A 27868-nucleotide genomic window follows, 5' to 3' on the forward strand; every position below is an offset into this window, starting at 1 on the left:
TAGATTAAAAAGTCTTCCCGATCTCTACTGTTTGAATCTCAGTGTTTAGGCTCCAGGTCCTCTAAACACTTTAACGGTTGAAACATTCACTGCCAAGGCATTTCAATGACGAGTGAGGGGAAATAAGCAAGGGGTTGTTTGTCTTTTTTTTTCTTTTTTAAGTCCCTGGGAAATGTGTTCCCAACAGGAGTGATGAATCCCTGTTTTGAGTGAAGTCATCCTGTAGCTGTAAATAACATTGCATGCGTATGCCGTTCCCCCATGTCAAGTGTTTTGATAGGAAAAATGCTCCTTTGACATTTCAGTCTAAAAGAAGGCCATTAGGGCTCTTTCCGTGCTCGCTTTAAAACCCACCACTAAAAGGTCATTTCGCCTTTTGCTCCTGGTTTTCCCTCTGTTCTTTGTTTTATCCAATCTGCTCTAATGGCTTTTCCATACCACAACATCTTTGCTTACTTACATCTCAACAGTATATTCTTTAATTAGGAGTCGTCAGTAAACAGTCACCTTGGCTCCCATACTGCACACATAGCTAAGTCATGCTGTAGCTTCTCAGCAACACTCAACCTACTAGAATACACTGGCTATCAACGTGCATGACCTCCTATCCACCAGCTGTCTGTTTCTGTGACTGGTCCTTCATCTTGCTGTCTAACTTTTTGTTTTTCTGTCTGTGAAGATGTTTTTCCCCCTGGCTAGTTGTCTGTCTGTCTTTCTGTTACATTTTACACTTTTTTCTCGCGGTCATGCTGTCTGCATTTTTGTCATTCTGTCTACCAGACAGGTGTTGGTAAAGGACTGAAACAAAGCCAAGGCTGGATTTAAGAATGAGCTGACAACACACACATGGATACATTCACACACACTGTGTTCTGGCTGTTGTGAAATGTTAAGTGGACTGCACATCTGGCCTGAAATTGCGTGTTTTGAAGTGTTTAGTGTTAGACATATTTGTGTATGGCATCTCTTTGTTGGGCTGCATTGGTTAGATAGAAACATATACTGAATCAGAGTCAAGCTCTCTCTAATCCAAATATTTCTCTTGTGAAGTGAAAACAAGACATTGGTAACTAGGTACTGGTACTGTATTTTGTTCAAATTCAACCCTTAGTGCTCCCACTCGAACACTCCACATTGGAATAGAGCTTGAGAGTAAATGAATAGCATCTTCTCTGGAAATTGCTGCGGTGTCACAGTAGTAGATGTAATGAAAAGTTACAAATTGTTTCCGTGAGCAATCAGAATAAGAAAAGGGCAGAGGCATTTAGCCCTTGTGGTTTTAATCATAGTGAAACAATAAGCCTCTCTGCAGTCAGAAGATCTTGATAAACTGCAGCTCAACACACCAGAGGAGCTTACAGCACAGCAGGTACTATGTTTCTCTGTACCCCTTCTCCAGTTCATCCTTATCCTCATCACATAATAATGTATCCTTCCTGCAATTAACTGTCTTGTTTCTCTCTATGCAAAGATGACTTTATGTCATGGGTCATGAATTAAAAATGTGAAGTTCCCACATCTTTTTGGGTTGTTGGATTGTACTGATACTTGATACACAGTTTGAAATTCATGCATTGAAATTCTGTTCCACCTCATTTCTCTCAATAATCCAGTGTTCCTGTGATTAATTATTTTGGGGTTAATAAATGGAATGTTAATTCTTAATATTCCCCAGGGTTGGCTTACCATGGAGGGGTAGATAGTTGATACACAGATACTTGACGTAGGTGGAGACTGATCTATCCTGATATTTAGCCTCCTTTTGGGAAATAGTTGTTTAATGCATAAATTTGTGGAAAGAGCTATTTGCTGAGGCAGCTCAGGTACAAAATCCACCCCGAAACTGAATTCACACACGTAAAATTTATGATTGTACACAGTTAAATGTACGTCAAAAACTTAAGAGTCATGGCTAGCCAGGACTCCTGTATAGCTCAAGGTCATGCATGGGAATAATATGTGGATTCTGTTGTTAAGGTGGATTTTCCCTTCTAAAGTCTTCCCCCCCAGTCGCCTCATGAGAAGGGCTGCTGACATCTAACATGTTATGATTGGAATTAGGCTATCTAAAGATGATTTATTAATTGCTTTAGCATGTGTGGCACACACTGTAAATAAGGAGGTGGATGTTTAAACAGGAGGGAGATGCTTACTCTGTTATAGCTGTTAAGTAAAAAAAACATTGCCCTAGGTCAGCCCTTCATTGCAACTTGGTTATTAGTTTATCATGTTTGCCTGTGGTGTTTATACTTTGTTGACTGTTAACTGGACATAAAGCTGTCTTCTGCTTTTTCTTGTCAGCATGATTCATTTCATCTCTAAAGACATTTAGCCCGTAGAGCGAGTCATCTGATGGTTTTTTCAGATTTTATTTGTAATTGCTGCGTGTTTACTCCAGGACATATGATCCAGCTGTTTAGCTTAGGTTTAATCAATAGGCCATAATGATTTCGGGAAGGGTAATGCTGATGTGGATGTAGTTGAGAAATGACCAATGTGTCTTGATGGGCTTTAATCTCATCAGCTGTGACGGAGCAAGGTTTTCAGGCAAATTAATAATTGGCCTGTGAAGAAAATTGTGTTGTTGTAAGAGATGAATTGAAATGGCCCAGCTCATTTTTCCTTTTTGGAGAGGGTACACAGAAAGACATTCTTTTTTTACTCTTTTTGCTAAATTATCATTTGGCATTTTCCTCCATGGCTCTAATGTGCTTGTTTTAACGTGACTCCAAATAAACGTCCAGATATATGACAAGGTCGATTTTAGTTGCAGGTTTATTGCTGGCATATAATTTCCCAGGGGACTCCAAGGGGGTTGGTAATCACTGGAGCAGACGTTTTATTTTTCAGTGTTCAGTCATCTATTTAGGTAAACAGAGGAGAGATGTACAGGTTGTTTGCCAGTTGGAGTCAACACGTGTTCAAACTGCCATTCACAAGGACGCAAAGGGAATAAACACATAAGACTGGCGTTTGCTCAACAGAGGCAGTCAGCCAACTGGACTGCCACTGGTGCTGCTACTCAGTTGACCTTCACGAGAGACACGTCATTGGGTTCTTATCGGAACCATAAGACTGTATTTTGTTGCAAATTAATTTACCACAAGTGTGCAACTCCAATATTTACTCCCTGAATGATCATAATTTATGTATTACACTTCAGTCTTGGTTACTCATTTCAGGGTTTCCCATGAGTCATTTTGTGAGAGGAGCTGCTAGTATTTTACATGTTACAGATGAAGTCTTTTAACCTCTTCCACTCCCCAAGGTCACCAGCGTCCTTGGCTGACATTACTGTCTTTCATAGGCTGTAGCAGGCTCAGTTGTAAAGCTACAGCGACGATACTGATATCATATGAAACTAGACGAGGCTAGCTTGTCGGGAAGGGAGCTAAATGATGCTCCAAAGGTAGGCTAAATTTTGTCAAGGGAAAAACTGACATGGCCATTTTCAAAGGGGTCCCTTGACCTTAAGATATCTGAATGAAAATGGCTACCCTTGAGTCTCGCCCTTACAGACATGCCCACTTTATGCTAATCCCATGCAGTCTTTGGCAAAAGCCATGTAGTTTTTTGCATGCAGTATAAATGTAATATTTTCGCCTATTCTAAAAATAGTGTATTTGAATATTTCTGCATACTGGGGTCCCTAAACAGTCTTGGAATTGCCTAAATTGAGTATGACTGGAAAGCTGAGACTCTTGTAGATTCAATGAACCCAATTTTATTCAAATGTGATGATGTTAGTTCCTGTAGTAGCAGTTTCATTGTAGTGAGATCATTTTTTTGAAACTTGACCTCACTGTGCAATGCACTATTGTGATCTCTAGGATAATCACAGCCTTAATGAAACTTTTAAGCCACAAACAAGAGACCTAGGGCATTCAGAGGATGTAGGGCTTTTCTTGGTATATTGACAATACAAAGGTTTCTGAGCAATTTCCAGAACAGAAGTGCTTGCCATCGAATCGCTGAAAAATGTAATTCTTACAGAAATCTCCAAATGTCAAAAGATTTTGATACAGATACAAATCACAGCATGAATAAAAAAACAAAATCCAATTCTTGCTCGATATTTACCTTAAATGGTGCAGACAGAAAAACAAACGCACTCTGTCTTCAGGTGAAATAATATAGTGAATTTATTCTTTTGAGCGTAGGCAATCAAGCAGACCAACACGTAGTCTTCATCAGGGTCATGAATTGTTCTATGGTGTTCCTTAAGGCAAGGTTTTGGTGTCTTAATGTGGTATTTTGGAGGGATTTTTGACCATTTTTATCAATTCTCGAGTGGCCTCTGAATAGTAGTTTCAACTGCTTCAATACCACTGTTACTCCCTTATTGAAACATACTAAAAACAAGGCACATATTCATTCTTTAAAAGGAACCCTTAGAAACAGTCCACTGCTGCTTTATGTGATATAGTAACATACCATGATAAAGTGGTCGATTAGAAAAAATAAATTAACAGGTTACATATCCAGAGAGGTTGTTTGACATACTATTACAAGATTAAATGGCCTGATGTGCTGGATGTATGGAATATTGATATAGAGTGGTGTTTTGTTCAGCCTTGTTATAAATTGGCGAGAGCAGTCTTTTTCTGTGCCTATTGATTATCATATTTTTCCACTGGAGCTATTGATTTCCCCACAGAAATCACCTCAGGGAATTAACAGAATAAATCATAATCCACTGGGAGAAAATCATTTTCAGAGTTTTTAGCAGTTCAAAGCCTCCTCAGAACAATTGTACTAGCTAGATGTCCCTGCTTCCAATTGGCCATTTGAACGCATGCCTGGCACTTTTATGATGTAAAGAGAGTGTTATGTTGTTTTGTTACCACATTCAGCCTAGCTACAGTTTCGTACTAATCAAGGGGGACTTTCCTGCAGGCTTTTGGAAGGTGCCTGTTAATGTGTAGGCAAATGTACGGAGACACACAGAACCAGTTCACTGCAGATCATTTCCCCAGAAAGCACTGAGGGCAAGGTGATATCATACTGGAGCTGTGGGGCTGCCCAGCTCAAATCTCAGAACCCATATCCACTCAACTCCATTTGGCAACAAAATATTTCACTCTGCTGCTCTTCCTCTCTGGTTTTGGTCATTGCACATGTTAAATATACAGGGTACATGTTACAAGACACCACTGATTTTCAGAACCAGCATTTGCTGAATTGGATTGAGGCCAGTTCCAGTGGATGACAGAGACTTTTACTGAGAACATAGCACATGGTAAAAGATATTATAGATATGTTACTAAACACACACAGGTCTGCAAGTAAGACTGGCTTTCCATCACATGAGGAATGACATATCTCACGTGTCAATGTCATATTATTACACATTATCATATATTGTACAACAGCAGTGTGGAGACAGTTTGTGTGCAGAGACTGACGGTTACAGTGGGTCTTAAAAGTTTCCTCTCAGAATTCTCTCTTAAAGCTCTATGACTCTGGCTGGCATTTAGCATAGCCAATACTCCTGGTCAGTTCATCAGGCTTTTTGTTTCTGGTCAAAGTTATATGGTCTGACTAAATATTCTGGTAGATGGTCGATAGAGGTTTTTGATTTCATTTTTAAAAACAAAACACAAGACTGACCATTTTACTCACATCACAGGTTTGTTTGAATGTTGCTTGGTAACATCATCACAGAAGTGTTAACGGTTGTTTTTGTCTGATTATCCTTTACAAGAAAGGCCGTGGAGCGAAGACTTTGAAAACAAGTCGTTTCTCCTCAGTTTGAGGTCGATTTCTGTCTGCCCACACAATTACACCACAAATTGGTTCACATAAAACTAGCCTCTAAGTATTTTCTTTATTTGTCCCTAATGAATGTTCTTGTTGGCAGCAGTACCATGTTTCTGTTCGAGAGCCTCGCAAGTCCCGAGCTTCTCATTGTTCTCTAACATCTACCAGAGTAATGATCTCACTGGCTTTCCTTTTCAATCCTAAAATTAGCCGTTGGCGCTCTGAGAACATACTTCTTTTGCTGAGAAACCTATCCTCCGATCTGGCTGTGTTTCCTAAAGGTTGGAACAAGAACTGTTGTCTTTGTTCCTGTCTGCTAGTGGTCTGGATGATGGGATTAGATGTAATTTTCCTGTTTACCGGGAGAACCAAAAAGAGAGAAATGGAAACATTTGCATTGTCCATACTGTTAATCTGCAAGTTACAGTAGTAGACAATATCTGGTGGTGGTCAGGGCAGTACTGCTCACAAAATCTTTCCTGTACTGATGGCTTTTCAGTGATCTCAACCTTAGTGCGTCAGCAAAAAAAATGGGAGGTTGGGAACAGGAAAGAAAGTCCAGTTTTCATGGTTGAGAGACCATATATACATGCATATACAAATATAAAAGAGTGAAGTGAGGAGAGGACTTCAGGCAGAACTACACAGTCATACATAACTATAATCCAAGCCCAAGTAGCCTGATGGAAGTCAGGCAGGTTTTTATTGGCTGCTGTGCACTTTTCAGAAGGGGATAATATTTTCATTGTGGAGTTTATATAGTTTAATTTTTCTGGTAAAGTCAATAATTTATCAAGGTAATGATGGTTGGAGTGGGGAAAGAAAACAAGAAAAAGGAGGAATAATGAGATAGGAGGCCCCCCCCCCAAGAAGAATGGTTGTAGTCTGTAGGGGACTCTGCTCGCTTGATTCAAATGATTTTGGCCTTTCCACACTGATGAGCCCATACAAACCTTTCATTGACTCCAGGACAGACAGAACAGTCTATAGGGGATAAATTTGTCCTTGTGTATCCCTTTTCTGCTTTCATGAATGATAAGGGTATTAGGCCTTGTGGATGTTGGCTGTGGGTTTTGAGGTTGAAGTGAGAGGAGCAGAGAGGGAAGTTGGGGTTGAGTTGTGGTTCATCCGACATAGCGTAGATTAGTGCTCAGGCTGAGGGGGGGGGGTTAGTTCAGAGGACAGGGGAACAGGAAGGGATTGGAAAGTGGGTTCAGATGATTCCACAGCGGACGTTTCAAAGAGACTTGGTGTCACAGTGAGAAGACATGTCTTCTTGTTTTCGTTCTTTACGTGTTGTGTCATGGTCTGGCTGGCAGAAGCTCTCCTCTCATTTAGATAAGTATCTTTACTGAATATTGTGTGGATTGGATAGCGATGCTGTGTACTCTGAACTCTGATGGTAATGATGATGAAAGTGATGACGACTGCATTGAGAAATGTGTGTGATCTCCTCGCTTTCTTCCTTGCCAGTAACATCAGAGTCTCTCCATATGCCTGAATCGAAACATCTTCCCTTCACAAATTACTGTACCTTTACTGGTTAGGGGACTTCCTAAAGCACAACTGGCAGAAAGAAAGATCATGCAGAGTGCAAATGAATGCAGTGTGTGTAGAGAAGTAGCAAAAAATAAATGGGTAAGATAAAACTCTTCAAACAACCACCCACTCCCATCTCCCCCCCACCCTCATTCCTCACCCATTCCAGTCAGCCTGGCCACAACATCACTTTTTTCGTAGCGGTTTCAATAGTGCCGTAACAAATGGAATCACATAAATATTTAAATAAACACCAACTTGCATCCAAAACAAATAGGCGTGCAGGTTTATTAAAGAGCCCCATTACTGCCCCTGCACGCAGCTGTAACAGAATATACAACACTTCAACTCACTGTAAACCATTTGTAATAGGGAACATACCAGAAAGATAGCAGGCGGCATGGAGAAATGCCGAGATCCCTCAATGAGGCTGCTTTTATAGTTGAATTGCTCAACCACTCAGGAAGGACATATGGGTACTTTATGCCATTGTTGTTTTGAAGACTCTTAAATCTGTAGTGGAGAGTTTACTGGCACTGTTATGATGTTAGTGTTGTGTGTCTCTGGGTGTATCAGAGTGAATTGTTTGTGTGTGTGTGCGTGTGTGTCCCCGTCCGTGCACATGCGTATGTTCGATTTTGAATGTGGAACGCACATTTGTATGATGTGCGATTTACACTCGCCACACCACACGCCCTCACACATTTTACAGCTATGTTACTCCGCTGCGGTGGTGTTGTGTTGTACATCATGAAATGAGGCAACACTGATTTGCTTCTCGCCTTAAAGTCAGCGTGTTGTAATGGGGCTCTGGTCTCTGCGTTTTCTCTGATCACTTGACACATGCTCAGGCTTTGGGCTTCAAAGACCCGGGCCTTTCACTTGCTGGGAGATGTGATGGAGCTGTTAAAGAGGATGGATAATCACCATCAGGACACTAGAATGTTTATAGGGGATTGGGCTGGCAGCTCTACACACTAGCTGAGCAGTAAGAGAGAAAGACCAGAGGGAGTGGTGGGAGAGAGTGAGAACAAAACAAATGAGGAATAGAGAAGGGGAAGGGTGTATGGTCAGAGTTTGGCCGGTAAGATTTTAGCCTAATGGCCTAACAGAGGGTGAAAATGAGGACATTGGCTGAGATGGCACGAGTCAAGGGGAATAACCCTGCTCTAAGAAGACTCTCAGGACTTGTTAGGCCTGGGCAGGTTTAAGAGCTTTGGGCGCTCCTGTCATATTTCTCTTTCATTTGAATTTAGACCTCTTGTGTTCTCTCTGTCTTTCTCATTCTCTGTCCCTGCCTGCCTCGCTCTCTCTCAATCCCCTCCCTTCAGAAGTGGCGGGCGCCAAGTCACTATAACAAGATATGGCAGTTTCATTCCAAATAATGACCCCAGGATTAACAAACAGAGTCCTGGAATGGTATTTAAAACAAAGCGGAGAGCTGTATGCAGACTGGCCTTGCATTGTTACTGCCTATGCTGTACTTTAACACACTTTTTGATTGGCCTAACAGACTTTCTCTGGGGAAGGACTTTCACAGTCTGGCCCACCCCCAAAAGTCAAAAAAGACTTAAAAAATAAATGATCAAAATTCTTTCCTTTCAGGTCAAGGTTAGCCTTAAGGTCTAAAGGATTAGGGCCATAGTTTTTAGATTAAAACTACAGCCAGTACCAGCTTTGAGGCCTGGCCAAAAAGTAATAATCTTAAGAAGAGTGATGGGTTCTTCTAGAACAATGACTCAGATTAAAATTCTGAAGGCAGTATTGCAGATTTGAGGTGAAAAGGTATGGTAGGTCAAGGTGTTTCAACAGAATTTAATGGTTATTGCTCTACCTGCCTATGTCTTTCTCTGTTTGGCCTGTTTTCATGCTGTGCTAAGGTGTGAGTGTGCCCATATGTACACAATGTATTATTGCTCACTGCTTGTTGTGCATTATGAAATTAGTCACACAGGTTTACGTGAATGCATACCTCAGGTTGCACACAGCATATGTACTCACATTATCTGTCATATTTGTAAGAATGCATTTAAAAAGGAATTACAGAGGTAATTTTGAAGGCACACAGACACAGCCAAGTAATCTCCCTCCTCTAGTCATGCAGGGGCCACTCCACCCTCATGCTAACACACTCATGGTGTGTAATGGATTATTTTGGTAAACCAGAGGGACATAGTACAAGTGTGTGTGACCAGGATTGATGTTTCTGAAGCTCAGAGGGGTGGTCTCTGTTTACTTTAAGATTTCATCAATGATGATTGGTGAGGGTGTGAACTCATTTTGGGGTCTGTTCTAGTGCTTTTTGGTTGTGTGTTTTCAGGGCAGTGTGTGTACAGTATATGTTTGCCTTGTATTTTCCGATGTGGTAAGGCACTGTTTGGTTGGGCTAGGATGTATTCCGGGTATGGGGGAGGATAACCAGGACACTGACGTATGTACTGAGACTGTGGTATTGCCAGCGGTAACCACCAATGGACTTTAAATCATACACACCCATATTCACACACATGCTTCAAAAATGTGTGTGTGCACAGACATTGTTGTCCACATGGGTGCAGACTTTGATAAATGCACAAACATAAAGATGCGGAAAAATGCAGACACATTATATTTCAACAACCTACTTTACAAATAAATGCACACACACACACACACACACACACACACACACACACACAAACGTATACACACAGAGCATGGGCAGTCCCTGGGGTAAAGTCTCCCTGGTCTAGACAGCTGAGCCACATGACAGAGAGCAGCAGCCACAGAACTCTGTCATGTCTATATGGATCCCCTGCAGAGCTGAACAGGAAACAGCTCTCTAATGCAGTGTGACAGGAATATTCTAACACACACACAGCCCTCTACAACAAAACGCTATTGACAACCCAATGATATCACAGCGGTTTATGCAGCACTCTCTGCACATTACTCAATGAAAGACAGTCCCATGAAACATAATCTGTCCTGTCATAGTCAATTTTTGCCATCTGTGACTGTGGATATTTAGTAAAGTATAAGGACACTTGAATGGGTTGTGCACAAGGCTCACAGAAACAATGTGACTGAAGAATAAGAGTGAGGGAGAAGGTAGATTGGAAAATATGGGTTGACAAATATACAAAATGTACGGTGTGGTCAAAGCACTGTTCCTATTACATAATGATGCAACACTGATTGTAGACATCATGACAAATACAATCCATTTCATGGTCCCCAAGTGCCAGAAGCACCTGGATGCTGAGTGTGAGAAAATACTGTAGGAGAGTCTAGACATGATGATCACTGACTTCAGTTTCCTTTCTTCCACATAACACACACAAACTTTACATGCATGCACCTGTGACCTTAGTCACTCAGCCATACAGCCACGTGCACACACACACACACACACACACACGTACGCTCCCACCCACACGGTTTAGGCAAGTTGCCACAGCAACCACAAACCAGGATAACTAACTAGCCTTTCGTCCGTTGCCTCAGCAACTCACTCCTGTTGCCATGCCAACACGTTTAGCTGTTTTAGTGATATTTGGGAGCGTGGTGTCCGAGGAGGAACGGTGGTGCCGTGACATCACCGCTTTTTCATGACAACTGTGGGATAGAGCTGCTGAGCAAGGCAGACCTTTAAATCATGGAATATGTCTTAATGTGTCTTCAGAGAGACCCCCCTTCCCTCACCTCTGACGCCCTGATGGCTTTAACATCCACAGACCTCGTGCTAACCTGGTAGAATGTGTGTTCTGTCTGTATACGTCTGTCTCATTCTCTCTGTTTCTGCTTCTGTATTGTACCTTACACTCAGTTTCTCCTCTGTCTCTTTCTCACACTCTACCTGTCCATTGACCACTGAAGGTGTTTTTTGACCTTCAGGTTCATAAGGTCAGTGCAAAGGCTAATAGAGGGGGTTGTTGCCGTGTGATTTGTGTGCTTGGCTGTTGCCATGAGTGTCAGCACAGACAATCGGCCTTCGTCTGGACCACAGCAGGCGCACTAGAAAATGTCATGTCTAGGACACTCTGTGTTTGTGTGTGCACATTCTCTCAGTTCTCATAGTTCCCTCTCCCTCTGTAGGAGACAAGAAACCTGAGTGCCAACATTACATCACCTCAATGAAGTGTCAGTTGAACATCATATAACATGATACTGTACAGCAAATGAAAATAACAGTGAACTGTGGAGAGAGTTAAATAAGGGATGAATACAGGACAGTACTTTTTCTCATGTAGCATATATTGATTTTATTAATATTTCACAAGGTGCTACATTACTTTTGTGGTAAAGAGGTTATTACAGCACAAGACCAAAAGTTTAAACAAATCAAATTCACATTAATACTTGCTACGCACACTACTGGAAAGGATGTCTGGATACGATTCAATGACGATGTATGAATCCAGTGTCGTTTGAATTTGTCACTTTCTCTCTTTCACAGAATCACGTCCCCTTTCCATCCCGATGAAGGTGATGCCCGACACCGCAGCAGTGGAGTCATGGACAACTTCAGAGGAGAGAATGAAGGAGCTAATTGCCCATGCCTGGGATGCTGTTAAACGCCTTACTCTACAGGTACCAAACCATACTCTACTCTTATAGTTGTACTTGCGTATAGGAGCAGGTATGCAAGGTAGCCATTTGTACCACTGATTTTGAATGGTGAACACTGAAGGTGTCCTTATACTCCAGGACAGGGTGTCAAGCCCCCTGTTAATGAGAGTCCACCCTGCTGAAATGTTTTGAGCTACACACTGAATTCACATTATTGATATTAGCTTCTTTGAAATCCTCCACCTTCATATCTATCAATAACTTTGAATATCTTAACCTCCCAGAATATACCAGCCTTAACCACAAGCATTAAACATCAACACCCCTACTGCCTTATTCTTTTTTCACTTGACTTTTTCCTGCATTTATTGGCTGTACACAGATGTCCGGGAGCAGCACTACATTTCCCAAATCTACTTTAGAAACCATTGACCCCTCTCCCTGTCCTTTCTCTCATCTGTTGCAGTAAACTGAGGTTTAGCTCAGCACAGCCCAGCCCAGCTTAGCTCTCTTTGTGGTTGTGGCCATATGGCTTCCAGGGACCTCTGTTAGCTGTTAGCTCATTAGCCTCTTTTACATACAGATGGATATGTAGCGTCACATGTCCCTTTGAGGCAAGGCTGACTTTCTGCTGGACTTGCTGGCTGGCTGTCCCTGTCTGTCTCTTAAACTTTCTAACTGAATAGTTAAGTGCTCCCATTGTGTGGCTGCTTGCTGCATCTCGACCGGACCAGTTAGCAGAGCCCACATCACAACCAGCCCTATCTGAAGTACATCAGGAAGTACTGACAACTCTTTGACAGGACTCCGCTGTGTGTTCATTAGATTATGTTCATTTATGACAGCTGCTTTATAGTGCAAAGTTATTGGGTACTCAAATATCCTGGGTTTGAGTTGGTGATAGTAAACATCAGAACTCTGTTAAAAATCCCATTTAAGATCATATTCTCATGATGAGAGACCTGATCAGGATGCCTGTCTTACTTCAATGTCCAACAGATCACTGTGGCATGGAAGTATTCTTTGACTATTGGTTTTCTCTGTCAGCACACACTTAGACTAAAACAAGGTTTTAATGTCACATGTCACTACAGAGATCATTATTTAACAGTTGTTGTACATGCAGGCAGGTCATCTCAGATGCAGAGAGGTGTGGTCTTAACAGGTTTATTCCAGGCAAAAGAGATAATATGTTGCAGAGAATAGAAAGTACAGGTAAACAGCTGAATCAATCTTTAATTGCAATATTGCTTATAGGTAACTTTTTTTTTGCACGTAAACAATAACCAATGATGCAGAAGTCCACCAACCATTCTTAATCCCTTTTGATTCTCATTGCTAGGACCACACAAACTGATGTCAGTCAAAGATGAAAGAGAGCATGACGCATGTGAATTGAAATAATGCTCCAGAGCCCAGGTCCCATGTCAGCCCATTGAGCTGTTTACAGTACTTCCACAAAAGTTAACTCAACCCTCTAATAGTTTGCTGAGCCCGTCATTGCCTCCACTTTCCTCTGTCCCCTTCGGCTGTGCGACTGGGACCACACCACGTACTGCAGCAGTAATTAGGAAACAGTCTGTCCTGTTGACATGGGAGTGGAAGCGGACCAAACCGAACAACCCAACAGCTGGTACCCCAGGCCTTGGATATCCCCAAACTTAAACCACTCCATTTATTTTAGTGTGGTGTAAACAGAATACCTAATGGCTCACACTTCTGCTGCACATGTGCCCAATTTGGCATTCGGGGCTTTCTTTCCATCTTTTACAGAGGAGAGAGGAACAAGAAGGATAGAGGGAAGGTGGGGGAATGAGATTGGGGGAGAAAAAGTTACAAACGTATTTATTATTCTACGGCTGCTGAGACCACTTAAAGCTGTTTAAACAGAATAGGGACACGTGATAGCTGGTGATTGTATAAACTGTTTCTAAAAATCTCATAGTTCTAGTCTCAGATTCAGTCATGATGCTTTGTCGATATGAAATAAATGCTTTCCTACGGATTCACAACACGAGGCAAGGTAGAGGTCTTGTGCAGTCACTAGACTTTGGGCTCATTTTAATAGGAATTAGGTAAGAAAATAGTGATAATGCAGAATGGAAAATGTACAGTACATTTGGTTTACATTTGCAGCTCTGTTGTCATTTATTCCACCTGCGTCAGCAGTTCACAAATAGCAGAAACTACTGGGAATAAAACATGCTATATATTTTCATTTTAGTATCGTACATTTGGATCATACACTTAAATTGTTCTAGGTCTAATGCCCTTTGCTGCATCATCCCTTATCTTACCTCAAGAAACCACAAAAAATCTGTGCAAGCAGTTCTGTCCCACTGCACTGTACAATTCATTACACTGACTCTATACTTGAATATATCTTATGTAATGTCTTAGACACATATCCCACTCAAAGTCTAAAACTAGAATAGCAGCTGGAAAAAGCAGAACATGCACTGTTTCTATTTGTAGCTTTCTGCTCTAAAAGCACCCTTTACACCATACTTGTCTTTTTCAATGATAGGCACACTGTAGTTAGCATTGATTCCTGGTGATGTCCCGTTATGCATGGTTAGGGCACAGATTATTATCTGAATCCATGAGTGTCACGCTCTATCTGTGGCTGAGTACTTGAACCAAACCCCAGAAACGTTTCTGATCCATGGTTCCTCTTCGACTTCAAATGCATCACATTCCTATCTCTCTCTGTATGAAAGACCTCCTTCTCCTGTTACGTCGCTAGGAATGATAGGCGATTTTTACCCAGCAATGAAAATGGCCGAAACATTATTCGTAATCCATTCAAAGTCATCAGAGAGCTTCCTTTAATCTCCTCAAAAAAACTGTCAATGATAAAGACAGATGGGCAGCTAATGCTGAAAACAGACAAGCCGGCAGGCTCAAAGAGAAATAGTTCAGTTTATACATATAGCTATGTGAATCACTGCTTGGAAGAATGTGGTCCCACATTCTTAAACAGTAGTTGATTAGTTTAGACGCTCTAGGAAAGATAGAGAAAGAGATAATCTTGAGAAAGGGAGAAGAAAGACTTAGAGACTAAGAGAGAAACGAGCCAGTGTCTGTGTCAGGCCATTGCAACAGGCATGGTGAGGTAAGAAGGTTATACCATCCAAACTGAGCCCCTCAGGCCCAAGGTGGTGGAGTCTCCTTGACATTACGTACAGCACAGATCATCCATGTTGTGGACACAATGAAGGACAGAGTGTGTGTGTGTGTTTTCCCCTGATGAGGCAGCTAAGTTTCTTGGTCATGCAAGGCCATAATATGTGTAGGTGGTGTTATTTTAGAAGTCACTTCACATTAAGGCTGAAAGGCACTGCTGCAATTGTCGCCGTGGCCAGAGTGGCCTGGCACATCTTGAAATGGCCACTTGCCCTCAGCTGTGGAGTTCTGACCCTCAGCCTCACTCCCATCTCTTGCTCCAACATATTACTGTTTGTTACTCCTCGCATACAGTACAGTATATCTCTGGAACTCTTCACTGTGCCCCCCTTGTTTTTACCTCTTGTGTCCTTCTCAGTCCCCTGCGTTTCCCCCCCCCCACCACTTATTTCCTGCCTTCCCACTTTCCCCCACCTCTCACCCTTACCCCTTTTCGTGCTGTCATCTCCCCTTCTCCTCCCTGCTCTCCCCGAGGACACCCATGTTCTCTCTGTGCCCTGATAATAATTGCAAGTGATCAGGACGGTGATTCTATTTCAGGAATTTTGCAATAATTCCTTCAATTTAACACATGAATGTGTTCAGCGCTGGCAAAGGAGCACGTTGCTACCAAAACTGAAATGGGATCTGCTGAAACAGAGAGACCGTTGCCATGGAAAAATGAAGTAACACTGCTCCCTGCAGCTGCCATGCATTAATGAGTAGGATATTTTTTTGAGAGAGAGAAAAAGCGGAGAAAAAGCAGTGGGGTAGAAAAGGTAAAGTGATGGAAATGAGAGGGAGGTTGGGAAAAGAGGAAGACTGAGAAAAAATGGGCAGAAGGTGAGTTTTAAGGCAGGAGGAAAGTGAGAGAGAGAGAGATAGAGAAGGAGGATCATGTGTACTGTATGTTTGGTGTGGCTCAGATTGAGCTGGCCAGATGGTTTCCATGAACAGGATCTGACCCCCGGCTGGAGCATTTTCTGCAGGCACATTACTTCATCCTCTGCCCCCCTCCTTCTATCCTATCATCCCTCCATTCAACACCTCATCCTCCCTGTCTGTCAGATCCCACAATTTCCAAATGATTTGCAATTACAGCTTTAATTGTGTGCCACTTAAAACACAATGTTTCTTTGAGCATTGTGGTAATAAACTGACAACCTTTTAAACTGTGCACACATGACGGTCTTGTTACAAAGCCTGAGGGTTGATATCTCATCTAAATCATAACAAACATTCTTTGTAGATGCTGAAACTTTAGGTGTTCTATGCTGGTACAAGTGCATACTTACATTTATTACAATTAGCCTTAGTGAAAATGAAGCAAAGCCCCAGCTCTAGCTTTAAATATTATAAGTTACTAATTGAAAGCTCAGATTTGTTTATGTATTTATTTACTGTATGTAGGTTTATATTTTTCCATAAAATGTCAGTTAAAAACACTTACTGTATATTTTGGACAATTCAGTAGAACATCCATTATAATAAAACAGATGTAATAAAACTGCAGTTTAATTAATATGTCACCCTTACACACACTCCCTAGTGCGCTCACTCAGAGATCCCTCAACATTCACTCTTTTTCAAACATTGCAAGCTTTTATTACTTCAACACTGGCAGTTACAACACACATTTGAGCTATTATTAATCTGCATAATAGCATACCTTTTTTCGTGATAGGAATGGCATGCTGTGTTTATCTTAAAAGGAACACGCTTTTATTATAGCTCGCAGTCCCTGGTTATCTAATAGAAAGCTAAGTACTGTATGACTGCAGTGCACACACACAGAGGTTAATGCTGAGGGCAGAACACGATGTGTCTCTCTATCACTGAGCCATCACAAATATCTCCACACAGAGACTGAGATGCAGAACAAATCTGAAGGAAGGAAGGAAGGAGAGAAGGAAGAACAAAGACAGATACAGGGGAGGTACTGAGGGAATAAGAAGGAGCAAGTGAGAGAAAGAATGTACATTCTCTTCCGATTACACACTTATCCTCTCTGGTATCGTCTGATCTAAATCAAGACTCCTTGTAACAGTAGATGGTGGATGTGTCATTAGCTGTTTACTGGGTGAGAACACTCTGTGTGTGTGTGTGTGCGCGTGAGTGCGTGTGTGTGTGTGTGTGTGTGTGTGTGTGTGTGTGTGTGTGTATGTGTCATGGGTGCACTAGTGTACATGTGGCCAGAATCCCATTCCATCATCTGCTGCTGTGTCAATACACTGATGACCTCACAGCCATTATAGACACACACACACATTTGACCCTCTCACCGGACTTCACTGGAAAAGTGCTTACAGGATTCTCTTGTGTTTGTAACCTCTTGAACTACAGAGGCCTAGAGACCTGGAGCTGATTTTAATTAGGATAAAAACTCTGACACACTGCAGCATGCAAGTACAAAATTGTCTTAGCAGCCTCAATTTCTAGATTGGGATGTTGATGAAATATCAGGGAAAAATGATGTACGGTATTTACCCTGATCTAGGAATGTGTTTTGGAAGGCTTGTTTGGAGGTGAATCTGTTTAAAATGTTGGAACATGCATCCACCCTTTGTCTTGGGACAGAGGAGGAAGCCATGCCAAACACAGGTCAAATCAGATCAGCTGAGGTTCAGAACAGCCCAGTTTGGCCTACTTGATTCGGTCACACTGCATAAATCAATAGTAGTGAAAATGCGCCAACGTTAGCCAATAAAAGGTCTTTTCATCTGCAGTCCATCACTGTCTGATCCAACTTGGCCAAGAGTTACATACTGCATAACATAATCATAGCCCCCTCCACTGGCTTCATCTAGCCCAGAGCAAAATTGTCTGCCCACACCACTACTGTAGATAAACCAAGCTAAGCCTATTTCATACACCTGACCAACCTACAGTCCAACCTGATCAGCATTAGTCCTGTATATGGGGAGGCTTTTGTCTAAGCTCTCAGCTATACAATGCATTTTGCTTAACCTATGGCCTATGGCTCCATTCCAGTCCAGTTCACTCTATTCCCAACAACAGGCTTACAGCAATTCTTTATTCCCTAATATGTCCCTGTCCCTACTCAGCCGAGAGGTCAACCACCCTCCTCAAGTGCATCCTAAGCCCTAGTTTGGCTTGGGCCACCCCTTAGACCCCATCTGTAGTGGCTCAGCACGCTGGGGTGGCTGAGAGGTGATTGTTTGAGATTGGGGGGTGGGAGCAGGCCAGGCAGGCCAGGCCAGCCACACTCCTAAGGCCACTGTTGGATCAATAAACGCAGCGATCAAAGTCGCAATTAACCCACCGCGCTAACACAAACAGCTGGGCCAGCAGAAACAAACAAAGCCTTCATGTCACCTAAAGCGTTTATTTTTGCAGATTTCCACCTCGGCCAGGGAGACCTCCAGCGCTTGTCAGCTTCTGTAAGCAGTGTTAGGAGAGAGGAATGTAGGGCCACAGGGATGGCTGGCTGCCTGGCTGTGCTGCTGTGCCAGGCCACGAGCTTATTGCTTGTGGTGGCATGTGGGTGAGACCTAGCCTATCTGTTGTCAGGAAGCATCACGCTTAAATGCCTTTCTCATAGACATCAGGGAAGAAAGCAGCTTTCTGAGGTTGCAACAAACTTAATGTGTGTACATCCATGCACCACAATGCACATCTGCACAGTCTCATCCTCAGATACACACATTAATCATTTTAATTTACGGGAAGACACTATTTATACTATTACACCCGCTATTCCAAATGTGTTTTTGGACAGAGCTGGAAATGCAGGAGGATATAAAGGGAGAGCAGAAGGTTAACAGTGGGTGGGGTATCCAGAGAGATTTGAGGGGGGGTGGTGCTCTGTGGACCTTCTGTTCATCCACACAGTGTCCCGTCTGGTGCAGGCACAGGAAGATTACATTTGGAGAGGTATCAGGTTTTTAAAAACAAAGGGATGTGTTTTCCGCTTGCTGCCGATCCCTCCACTGAGATTTTTCTGCTCCAGAGTTGCAAATGTTTTCACCGGGGATGCTGGGAGGGTGTTTCTAATTTCCTCTCCTCTATCTCTGGGTGATTTCCTGTGTGTCATGGTTAGCTTATTATTTGTGTGTGTGTGTGTGTGTGTGTGTGTGTGTGTGTGTGTGTGTGTGTGTGTGTGTGTATGTGAAAGAGTGTGTGGTTGAGAAAATGTGAGAAAAATGTGTCAGTACATACGTGCTTGAATGTACAAGTTTATGTGCCTGTGTGTGCACTTCACGTGTTGTGGGGTCGCTCCACAGAGAGGTGATCTTGGCCTACAGGGTTTGTGCTTTCCTGAGGTCTGTACAGAGCCGGGGCCTCGAAGTTTCTTTTCCCTGCATGATATGAAAACAAAAAAGCCTAACAGCGGATCTGACCACTGCGCCACAGGACAAATGTCAGACACATATTTCACTGCCTGGGTCCAAGTTAGATGACTGTGACAGTAATTCTATTTAGTTCAAGAATTATGTGCTGTAGCAAGGCAGTATTGCTGAAAATATATTTTTCAAGAATAGAAAGCACAGGGAACCATATGTCTGTCAGATAAAACAGTCAATACATAGATCCACATTTATAAGATTAAGGGCTCAGTTAGGACTGCTTAGTCAAAAAGCGGTTAGTCAAAAATTTAAAAAAAAAATCATTGCGTAAAAATAAATAAATTTTTAACATTGCGTAAATAAACACGGAGAAAGATTGTTCACATAGTGTAGTAAAAGCTCACGCTCATCCAGACACAGCTTATGATTCACTGATCAGTGATGCACATTTCTACATTGTTTTAATCATGGAGCATGTAATCTTGTGGTGTGCAAAAATGTTAGATCACTCTGTCAGACTAGATTGGACTGTCTAGTTTTCCTGCATCTGTGTCAATGTTTCATCTGTGTCTGAAACATTAACTGTCTAACTATGTGACTATCTGAGAATAATGTTGTCTCAGTTGAAGTTGCTCCTCACAGGCTGTCCTCCATCTAATTCACTGGCCTGTCATTTACTGGCGAGGCCCGGCAAATCCGAAGAGCCTCCTGTGGTTATATAGGCCATTTCCACATGGCCCCAGCCTTTTAAAGCCTAAGTGTGTTTGGCCCTCAGCTTCCTCTCTATTAGAACCTGCTCTGCTGGAACCAGATAAACCATCTTCACAAAGACTCAAGGGAGAAATGCTACACAAGACAGATCATGCACTCCCACTGTTGCTCAGAAGAGGAGAAAGCAAGGGACGCTTTTTGGGGGTATTAAGACTGAAAGATTTGAAACAGGGTCCACACATGTGGCTGGATTCTGAATGCTATCTGATGGAGCAGGGAAGTGATCAGGAATAAAACTGAGCAGAACTTGCCACAAAAAATGGAACAATCCCATGTTTAGAACTCTGTGATGTGACGCCAGGCAGGGATGAAGAGGAAGAAATAGACAAAAAAAAAAAAAAAATGTCTTTAGGCATCTTACCATTTAATCAAAGTACCCTCCAAATGGATATGTTTCAAGCTTTTTTGTTCTTCCGTCTCTTTTCTAGTAGTATTTATTTACTCCTGAGAGCATATGCTGGCTTCCTGATTCAGAATCCAGATTGAATTAGTGCCTGAGTGATTGTAGATCAAAGTGTAAGAAGATCCTTGTTTATTAAGAGGGCTAAGATGAAGGGATCAAGGCCTAAGTCTCCGGATAAGTAATGGTCACCTACTAAATAACCAGGTTGTCACTCAAAAACATTATATACAGATCCCTATATTATTTCCATCTAGTCTCTGTAAACTCATGGCTGCATTCTGTCAGAACAAGCCAGCCCAATAACAGACAGCAATGACTAAAATGCATCAACTGGGTCAATATAAGTACAAACACACACACAATCTTTGCTCTGTCTCTAATTCTATGCCAAACAGCAGTGTCCCTGCTACTCTGTATGAATCATATTGGAGTCTCCCAGTCATTTCAGCCTAGGAGAAGCTTTTTGTGGTGATTACACCCTCAGGACAAACATATTTGAGTAGGAAGACAGGATGCTCAGCCTGTGACAAGCTCGTTGTACTGAACTAACTCAACAGCCAGCAGTAGTACGGGGGGATATAACTTTCTAAGTTCAGCAGTTTTGTTTTAGTTCATGCTGTTGCAGGTGCCCTCCCTCAGAGGAAGTGGTAACCACAGCGCCAAGTCTCAGCAAGGATATTAAAAAGAGAAGGGGGCTCTCACAGAACAGAACTTGTTTGAAGAAAAAGAAGACGGGGGATGTTAATTCAGGTGTTTTGGCTTGAGGCCAGAGGGTTTTTATTTGATTTTATGTTTTTTTTTTACTTTTTCGTACTGAATTCAAGTTGGCTTTTGTGTTGTTTTTTTTTTAAATGACTAATTACTGCAATTGCAAGAAGGAATATGATCTGTGATTTTATGTGTACGTTCAGGTTCGCATGCACTGTATGTGAACATGTAAGCACACTTATGATATATGTCCGTGTGTGCTTTTGTAAATGTGTAAGTATGTCATTTGAGCATGTTTTTGCAGTTAAGGCCCGGCACGTGCAGCCTCATAAGGAGTTGATTGGCTTCAATCTTTTTTTTAACGGAGATTTCCTGGTCAAAATTGAAAAGTGTTTCCGCCGTTTTTGAAGTATATTAATAGAGTGTGCTGCGAGTGATACACCCTGCCCCTGAATACACACAGGCACACACTCGCAGTGTTCCTCAGTGTTCTTGAATGAATCTATCATTAGAGGCAGTGGGTAACTGAAGTGCAGTCCCAGGCAACTGACAGTTAACTTCATTTGTTATGTTAAAATATTTGGTTTCACTTTCACAGGACATGATGTCATTGGACAAAAGGAATGAGGAATCATGGCTCTTTGACTCCTCTTTTCACAGTTGAAGCTTGTATAGTGACATACAGTGTATGGACACACCTGCCATTCTTAAACTTCTAACCAACAGTAGACTTTGAATCCAAATCTTTATTATAATCACAAGTCCTTCTCCTAATGTGGTACAGCTCCAGATAACCTTCCCCTAATCTGAAGTGCATGTGGAACCCATACGACTGTAAAAACATAGGCCACACAAACTCACACACTGACACACAAATGCGCAGAACAACCATGCGCTGTATTTATTGTTTGTTGAGTCATTTCCAGAGGCCGTGTTATCTGTCTTTTTTTTTTGCTGCAGTTTTATTCCACATTACCCTGAACCCCACAGAGGATGAAGTTGTGTAACAGATATTCCACACTGCAATTATGCTCCTGGCTTTCAACTATTATTTGTGCCCATTTCTATTTTTAAATTCATTTTAGAATTTTCCTTTTGCTGCACTTGGAAAAGCTGCCTTTCCATGGGTTTACCCTCATAGAAAATAAATTTCCACTATCCTATTATGGATGAAAATATAATTTAGTTTGCTGAACCTTATGAGTGGCTTGTGAGTACAGTAACACGCTGCAAATGTCTCTCACCTCCCAAGCATGTGACGGAACAAACTGAGTTTTTGGTCAGTTAGTTTCCTGTCCTGTCATAGGACATTGTGCATGTCATTTCTTTCCCTCACATATACACATGTGCACACACACACACACACACACACACACACACACACACACACAACATACACAAACCTGGCATGCCCATCAGCTCACAGTAGGGGGACATTGTCACACAGGCTAACTGCTTCCAGTGCTGTGTTTATTGGCCTGTTACAGAGCTGTTAAACACAATTGTGGGGAACACCAAACACGACCCTGCGCAACCTCAACTGAACTTTTACACCTGAAGTTGTGACATGAAACACACACATGCTCTCTCTTTCCGTTTTGACCTGTGAGTACCAACAGCATTTGAATTTTTTTTTTTTTTTTTTTTTTTTTTGCTGTGTATGCAACCACACCATAACCCTGAACACAAACACTGGATTTCCCTCCAGCTCCTTTCCTTCCCTCCCCTTCAACCTCTCTAGGGTTTTCTTCCCTGCCTTTGCTCCGGTCACAACATCTCTACACAGACTTTCCATCCTGAATCAGTGCATGGTCATGGTGAGAGACCTGGACACCAACAGCCAGGCCTCAGCAGTGAGAGGGACCAAAGGACAGAGGCATATGAGGGTAGGGTGACAGACGGATAGAGGAATATAGAGTTGGTCAGGGAGAAGAGATGCTGTCAGCGGTTTTGGCAGTGGTCAAAGAGTGATGCATTTGGGACATTCTGACCTCAGACTATTCCTCTCTGCGGATCTGTCAGCGCTGTTCAGCAGTGCCAGTGTTCCCCTTTCTTGCCCTTTGTTACCTCTGTCATCTTTGCTTGGATAGTGTGTGTCTCTCTCTTTGTGTTTGTGTGTGTGTGTATGTGTGTGTGTGTGTGTGTGTGAGTCAGAGTTCAAACATGAGACAGCAGAGAGGGAGCTGTCATGAGGTTAACCAAGGTGCCCTCCTGTTAGTGGTAGCTCAGAGCACAGGGTGGAGGATAGCCAGTCTCAGAGAACTCAGAGTTTACATTCCTATTAGGCTATTTCTTGCAGCTGTTACCATAACGTTAATAAAATAATTATGAACTTAAAGCAATTGCGAAAATTGAACTTGACCATTGCATTTACAGGAATATTTTAATCAATTAAAAATTTAATTAATCAAGTAGCGCAATATTTTCACTCTCAGCGATGTGATGTCAAGTTCATGCCTTGTCCTTTCGTTATCCAGACACATAGGAGATGTGATCATATACAACAAAACAAAAGGTTAAATGCCAGGAGTAGGGGGGAAATCCCTACCATCCCCCCAGCAAATCACACCCAAGCCGCAACCTCCGGGGCTGTAAAATTAAGTCAATGAGGAAGGGCCAAAAACTGCAGTTCCTCAAATGGCCACTCGAGGCTGGCTCCAAAAGCAAGTCAATCCCCGTAGACCCCAATGTTAAAATGCCCAACTTTACAGCAGAAATAAACATGTTTACAGCCTGGTACAAAAAACGGTTTTCCCCTTTCATGACAACTGTGACAGGTTGGCTTTGAGTGACAGGTCGTTAGCCGCTAGATGGCTTGTTTCAGCAACCAAGCTTCATTCAGCCTGCCTCAGCTCCACCTCTTTGCCCATTTTGGATTAGCTGGGAGTTAGGCGAGGCAGGCACTGCCAAGATGGTGACGGCCAGATCCGCCCACTTTGAGCTTCAAAACCGCTCTTCAGAAACCAGTGAGTGACGTCACGGTGGCTACGTCCATATTTAGTCTATGATCCACCCTGCATAGGAGCAGCTTTTCATTTCCTTTGTATAATAAAAAAGTTAAGATTAAAAATATTAAATGGTGGTGTTGGTGTACCAAAGGACATAAATTCTGTACACTAGAGTTGTGTTGAGTTGAGATGTGTAGTTTAACTCATAACCTTCACCAATGAAGTTCTGTTTTTTGTCCCATTTGTTTTTCTGGTTATTAATAAGATATCCTGCTAACTGATAAATAGACAAACAAAAGGGACCACGTAACATAAATTTTTCTTATATGGATATGGCTTTTTTAAATAATTCCCCTATTTTCTCATGAACTATTGTACATACTTAAAAAAATCTGGCACTTGTATCCCATGATTATCTATCACACTGTGTATTTTGCTCCAGATCCTCATGCAGATTAAACATTCCTAAACATTTTCTACTATTAAAACAACAAATTAAGACAATTGTGCAGTCTTGGCAGAGGCATGCACTCCCTGAGTGATTTTATTTTCATCTTACTTGTTTACCATATTTGTCTTGGATACAACTTCAGCCAGTAACTGTGTTGCCTCATGGAGCAGGTATGGGTTACAATAAGTATTTGTTCATGGACTCTCCGGCCCCACAGACTTTAGCATGACTCAGTCTAAGCTCTGGTAAGATACTGACCACCGGTACAGTTCAAATCTGTTTGGTAGAGGATTATTTCCCTTGTCTTTCTGTGTAGTCATTTTCTGGCAACTGTGTGATTTGGCGTCAGATATTACTCAGCGGCTGCAGCTTCTGATCCCCAACATGCAATACCCAGTTCACTGTTGTTCGTATCTACCCTGTTGACCTAATCCCTCACTCATGAGAAAAGCAAATGTTGCTTTATTCACTCCCTTGCCCTCAGATGGACTCATGCACTGTTGCCATTGTGAATTACAACATGTTTGTTTCAGTGTTTTTTGTGGCTTTTATTAGCTGTCACCAAAAGTGTGGAAAAAAGGAGAAAAAAAACGACCAAAGATTAGTTTTGTATCACCCAGATTTTGGACTGACATGCCATTTTCTTTTCCATTACATACTTAGGCCCTTTGAAGCAGTTTGAGCCTTTTTGTCATAATGTAAACATCTAGAAACTGTGATCTCTGTGCCCAGTGAATGCCATTCAATTGTTCAACATTTTCCTCTGTTGTCATCTGTGAGATGTTATCTGTTTATTGTCAGTATTTCACTGTGTGATGTGGCCAGTCTGTAGCTACCATACACTTGACATCATCTTTGGTTTTGTGTTGCCATGGGGAACAACAGCAAAGTCTTAAGCAAACACCATTAAGTGTATTACATTATGTTTTATTGTACACTCTCACTGTATCAGTTATGTTGGCACCTTATACAGTAGGTTCCCATTTTTATTAAGATTTCTGGATACATCTTCTGGTGGCACAACCCTGTTCAGAGTCCCGCCCCCCTTGCCTTAATACACTCCCCCTTTCCAAATAGTTGTAAATTAAATCTACATCTGCATAATATTTAATTAAGCTAAAAATATCCTAGAGTTGCTGATAAAAAGGTCAGTATAAAATGAAATGTCCTGTATAGTAAAGACTGTTAAAGCTACATGTCTGTATTCTCAAACACAGACAGACCAACTTCCTTTACCAGCATGCACCTTCATCAGCAAGCATTTATTTTAGTGTTTAATATTTTCTATGATTATGTATAGAAGTCTTACTCACAAAGTTTGATATATGGTGACAGATGTAGTCAACCATCAGACACAGTATGGGAACTAAAGTCATTTAGGTAACTTTAGTCTGGTCATTTACATTCTATATACAGAGGAAAAGGCTGTGCTCTGAAATGACCCATTTGAAACAGTAAATGTTGAAGTGTAAGATTGCTTTCTGTTTGTTATGATTGAACTGAGTATGTATATTATCTATTATAGTAATAGGGTTAAACTTACACATGTACACAGAGACACGCACTTGCATGCATACATTTGAACTACATTTGATCTGGATCCTGAGTTTAGTCTTGAAATGACTGAAATGACCAAAAATCAGTCAATGACAGTTTTGATAATGGTTTCATTATTTTAGTACTTGATTATGCAAAAATACCAAACATTTGAAGGCTCCAGTTTCTCAAATTTGTTTCCATGTGGGTGTAATTTGAATACTTTATTGTTTTGTAATTTTGGTAAAACAAACAAAACAATATTATCACATCTCTCTGGCCTCCGGTAACTTGTAATAATCATTTATTTTTGACATACTTTTCTTTTTTTTGTATTATATGATAGATAGTTGAAGCCCTAAACTATTAATCATCGTTCCTCCTTTGTTCTCCTTCGTGTGCTCTCATGTTCATTATACTGACACACCTATTGTTGTGTCAGCCAATACCATATTTCAATAAATATTTTTGATGATTAGAATTAGCCCAAGAAGAAGAAGTAATGTGTATTAATGTGTTTGAGTAAACCAAGATGTCCAGAAGGAGCGCATTAGCTTCAGGCAGTGAGCTCAAGGTGCAGACCAGAGTCACAGTGTTAAACCCGGCGGTTTCCGTGTGTCTGCCTGCTTTACAGCTTAACCCTGCTAAGATCTGCAGCAGACCAGGCAGTGTCAATGGATTTTCTTCCTGCGTGCCGGCTCTTAAAAAGGCCAAAGCCTTATGTGTCAGTGTGCAAAAGTGTTCCGATTTCAAACCCCCCTTTGAAGAGTAATCAAAAGAGGAAGCGGCGTGAGATGAATGTGTAACCATATCTCTCCCTCTTTCGCCTTCTCTTTCTCTCTTATTCTCCATCTCTTTCTCAGTTTTTTTGTCAGTTTCTGCGGTTCTTGCCATTTTTCTTTCGACTCACATTAAAGTTGGGAGAACTGGCCTCCATACACAGGCCTGTCAGTTCCAACAATTGTGTGTGTGTGTTATTAGAAGACTTAAGCTTAAGTGCATATGCAAATTTGGATGGAGGATGTGTGTCTGTGCGTGTGTATTTTACACTGAACATTTACTACAATATCACTACCATAGCCCCTGGTGGAATTAGAGATTTTTATATACTCCAAATACCAGACTCTCTCTGACTCACACACACACACACACACACACACACACACACACACACACACACACACACACACACACACACACACACACAGTACTTCTATAATTGTGAGGACCCTCATGGATATTATGCATTGCATCTAAACTAAATGCCTAACCCCAGCCCTTAACTTAAACTGAACATAAACCTAAATCTAGCCCTTTGAAGGTCCAGCCAAAATGTCCTCATTCTCAGTGTCTAAAACTCAAATTGGTCCCCACAAAGATAGAGGTACACACACACACACACACACACACACACACACACACACACACAGAGAGAGTATCTGGCAGCACCTGCTGTCTGCCCCCAGACCCTATACTCCTCTTTTTTCTGTTAACTGGCCTTTTAAATCTGTGCAGCCCAAGTGTAATGGAAAAAGACAAAGAAACATTAAAGCTCAGACAGGTTTAACACTGCTCGTACCCTAACCCCATACTGGCTACTGGTTACTGACCTAATGGCTAGTAAAATTGCTTTTTAGACTAAACAGAAATATGTGTAAGACAGTACAGCTGAAATGGGTCTCAAACCCTTAGTTTAAGAATAAACTGTCAAAAGTGCCTGAAGTTGCAA

The 27868-nt window shown here is 41.7% G+C and overlaps 1 protein-coding gene across 6 annotated transcripts in view; it reads left to right on the forward strand.

Annotated features, from left to right (window-relative positions):
• The window catches only part of LOC121904923 (vacuolar protein sorting-associated protein 13B-like), a 342443-nt gene that overhangs the window by 149309 nt on the left and 165266 nt on the right, over window positions 1-27868 (forward strand). For all 6 annotated transcript variants that reach the window (XM_042422732.1, XM_042422733.1, XM_042422730.1 and 3 more), the window contains one exon: window positions 11738-11871. In XM_042422732.1, coding sequence (XP_042278666.1) covers window positions 11738-11871 — 134 coding nt within the window. The remainder of the gene's footprint in view (window positions 1-11737; window positions 11872-27868) is intronic.

The sequence above is a fragment of the Thunnus maccoyii genome, chromosome 10, assembly GCF_910596095.1.
Source record: "Thunnus maccoyii chromosome 10, fThuMac1.1, whole genome shotgun sequence".
Taxonomy (NCBI): domain Eukaryota; kingdom Metazoa; phylum Chordata; class Actinopteri; order Scombriformes; family Scombridae; genus Thunnus; species Thunnus maccoyii.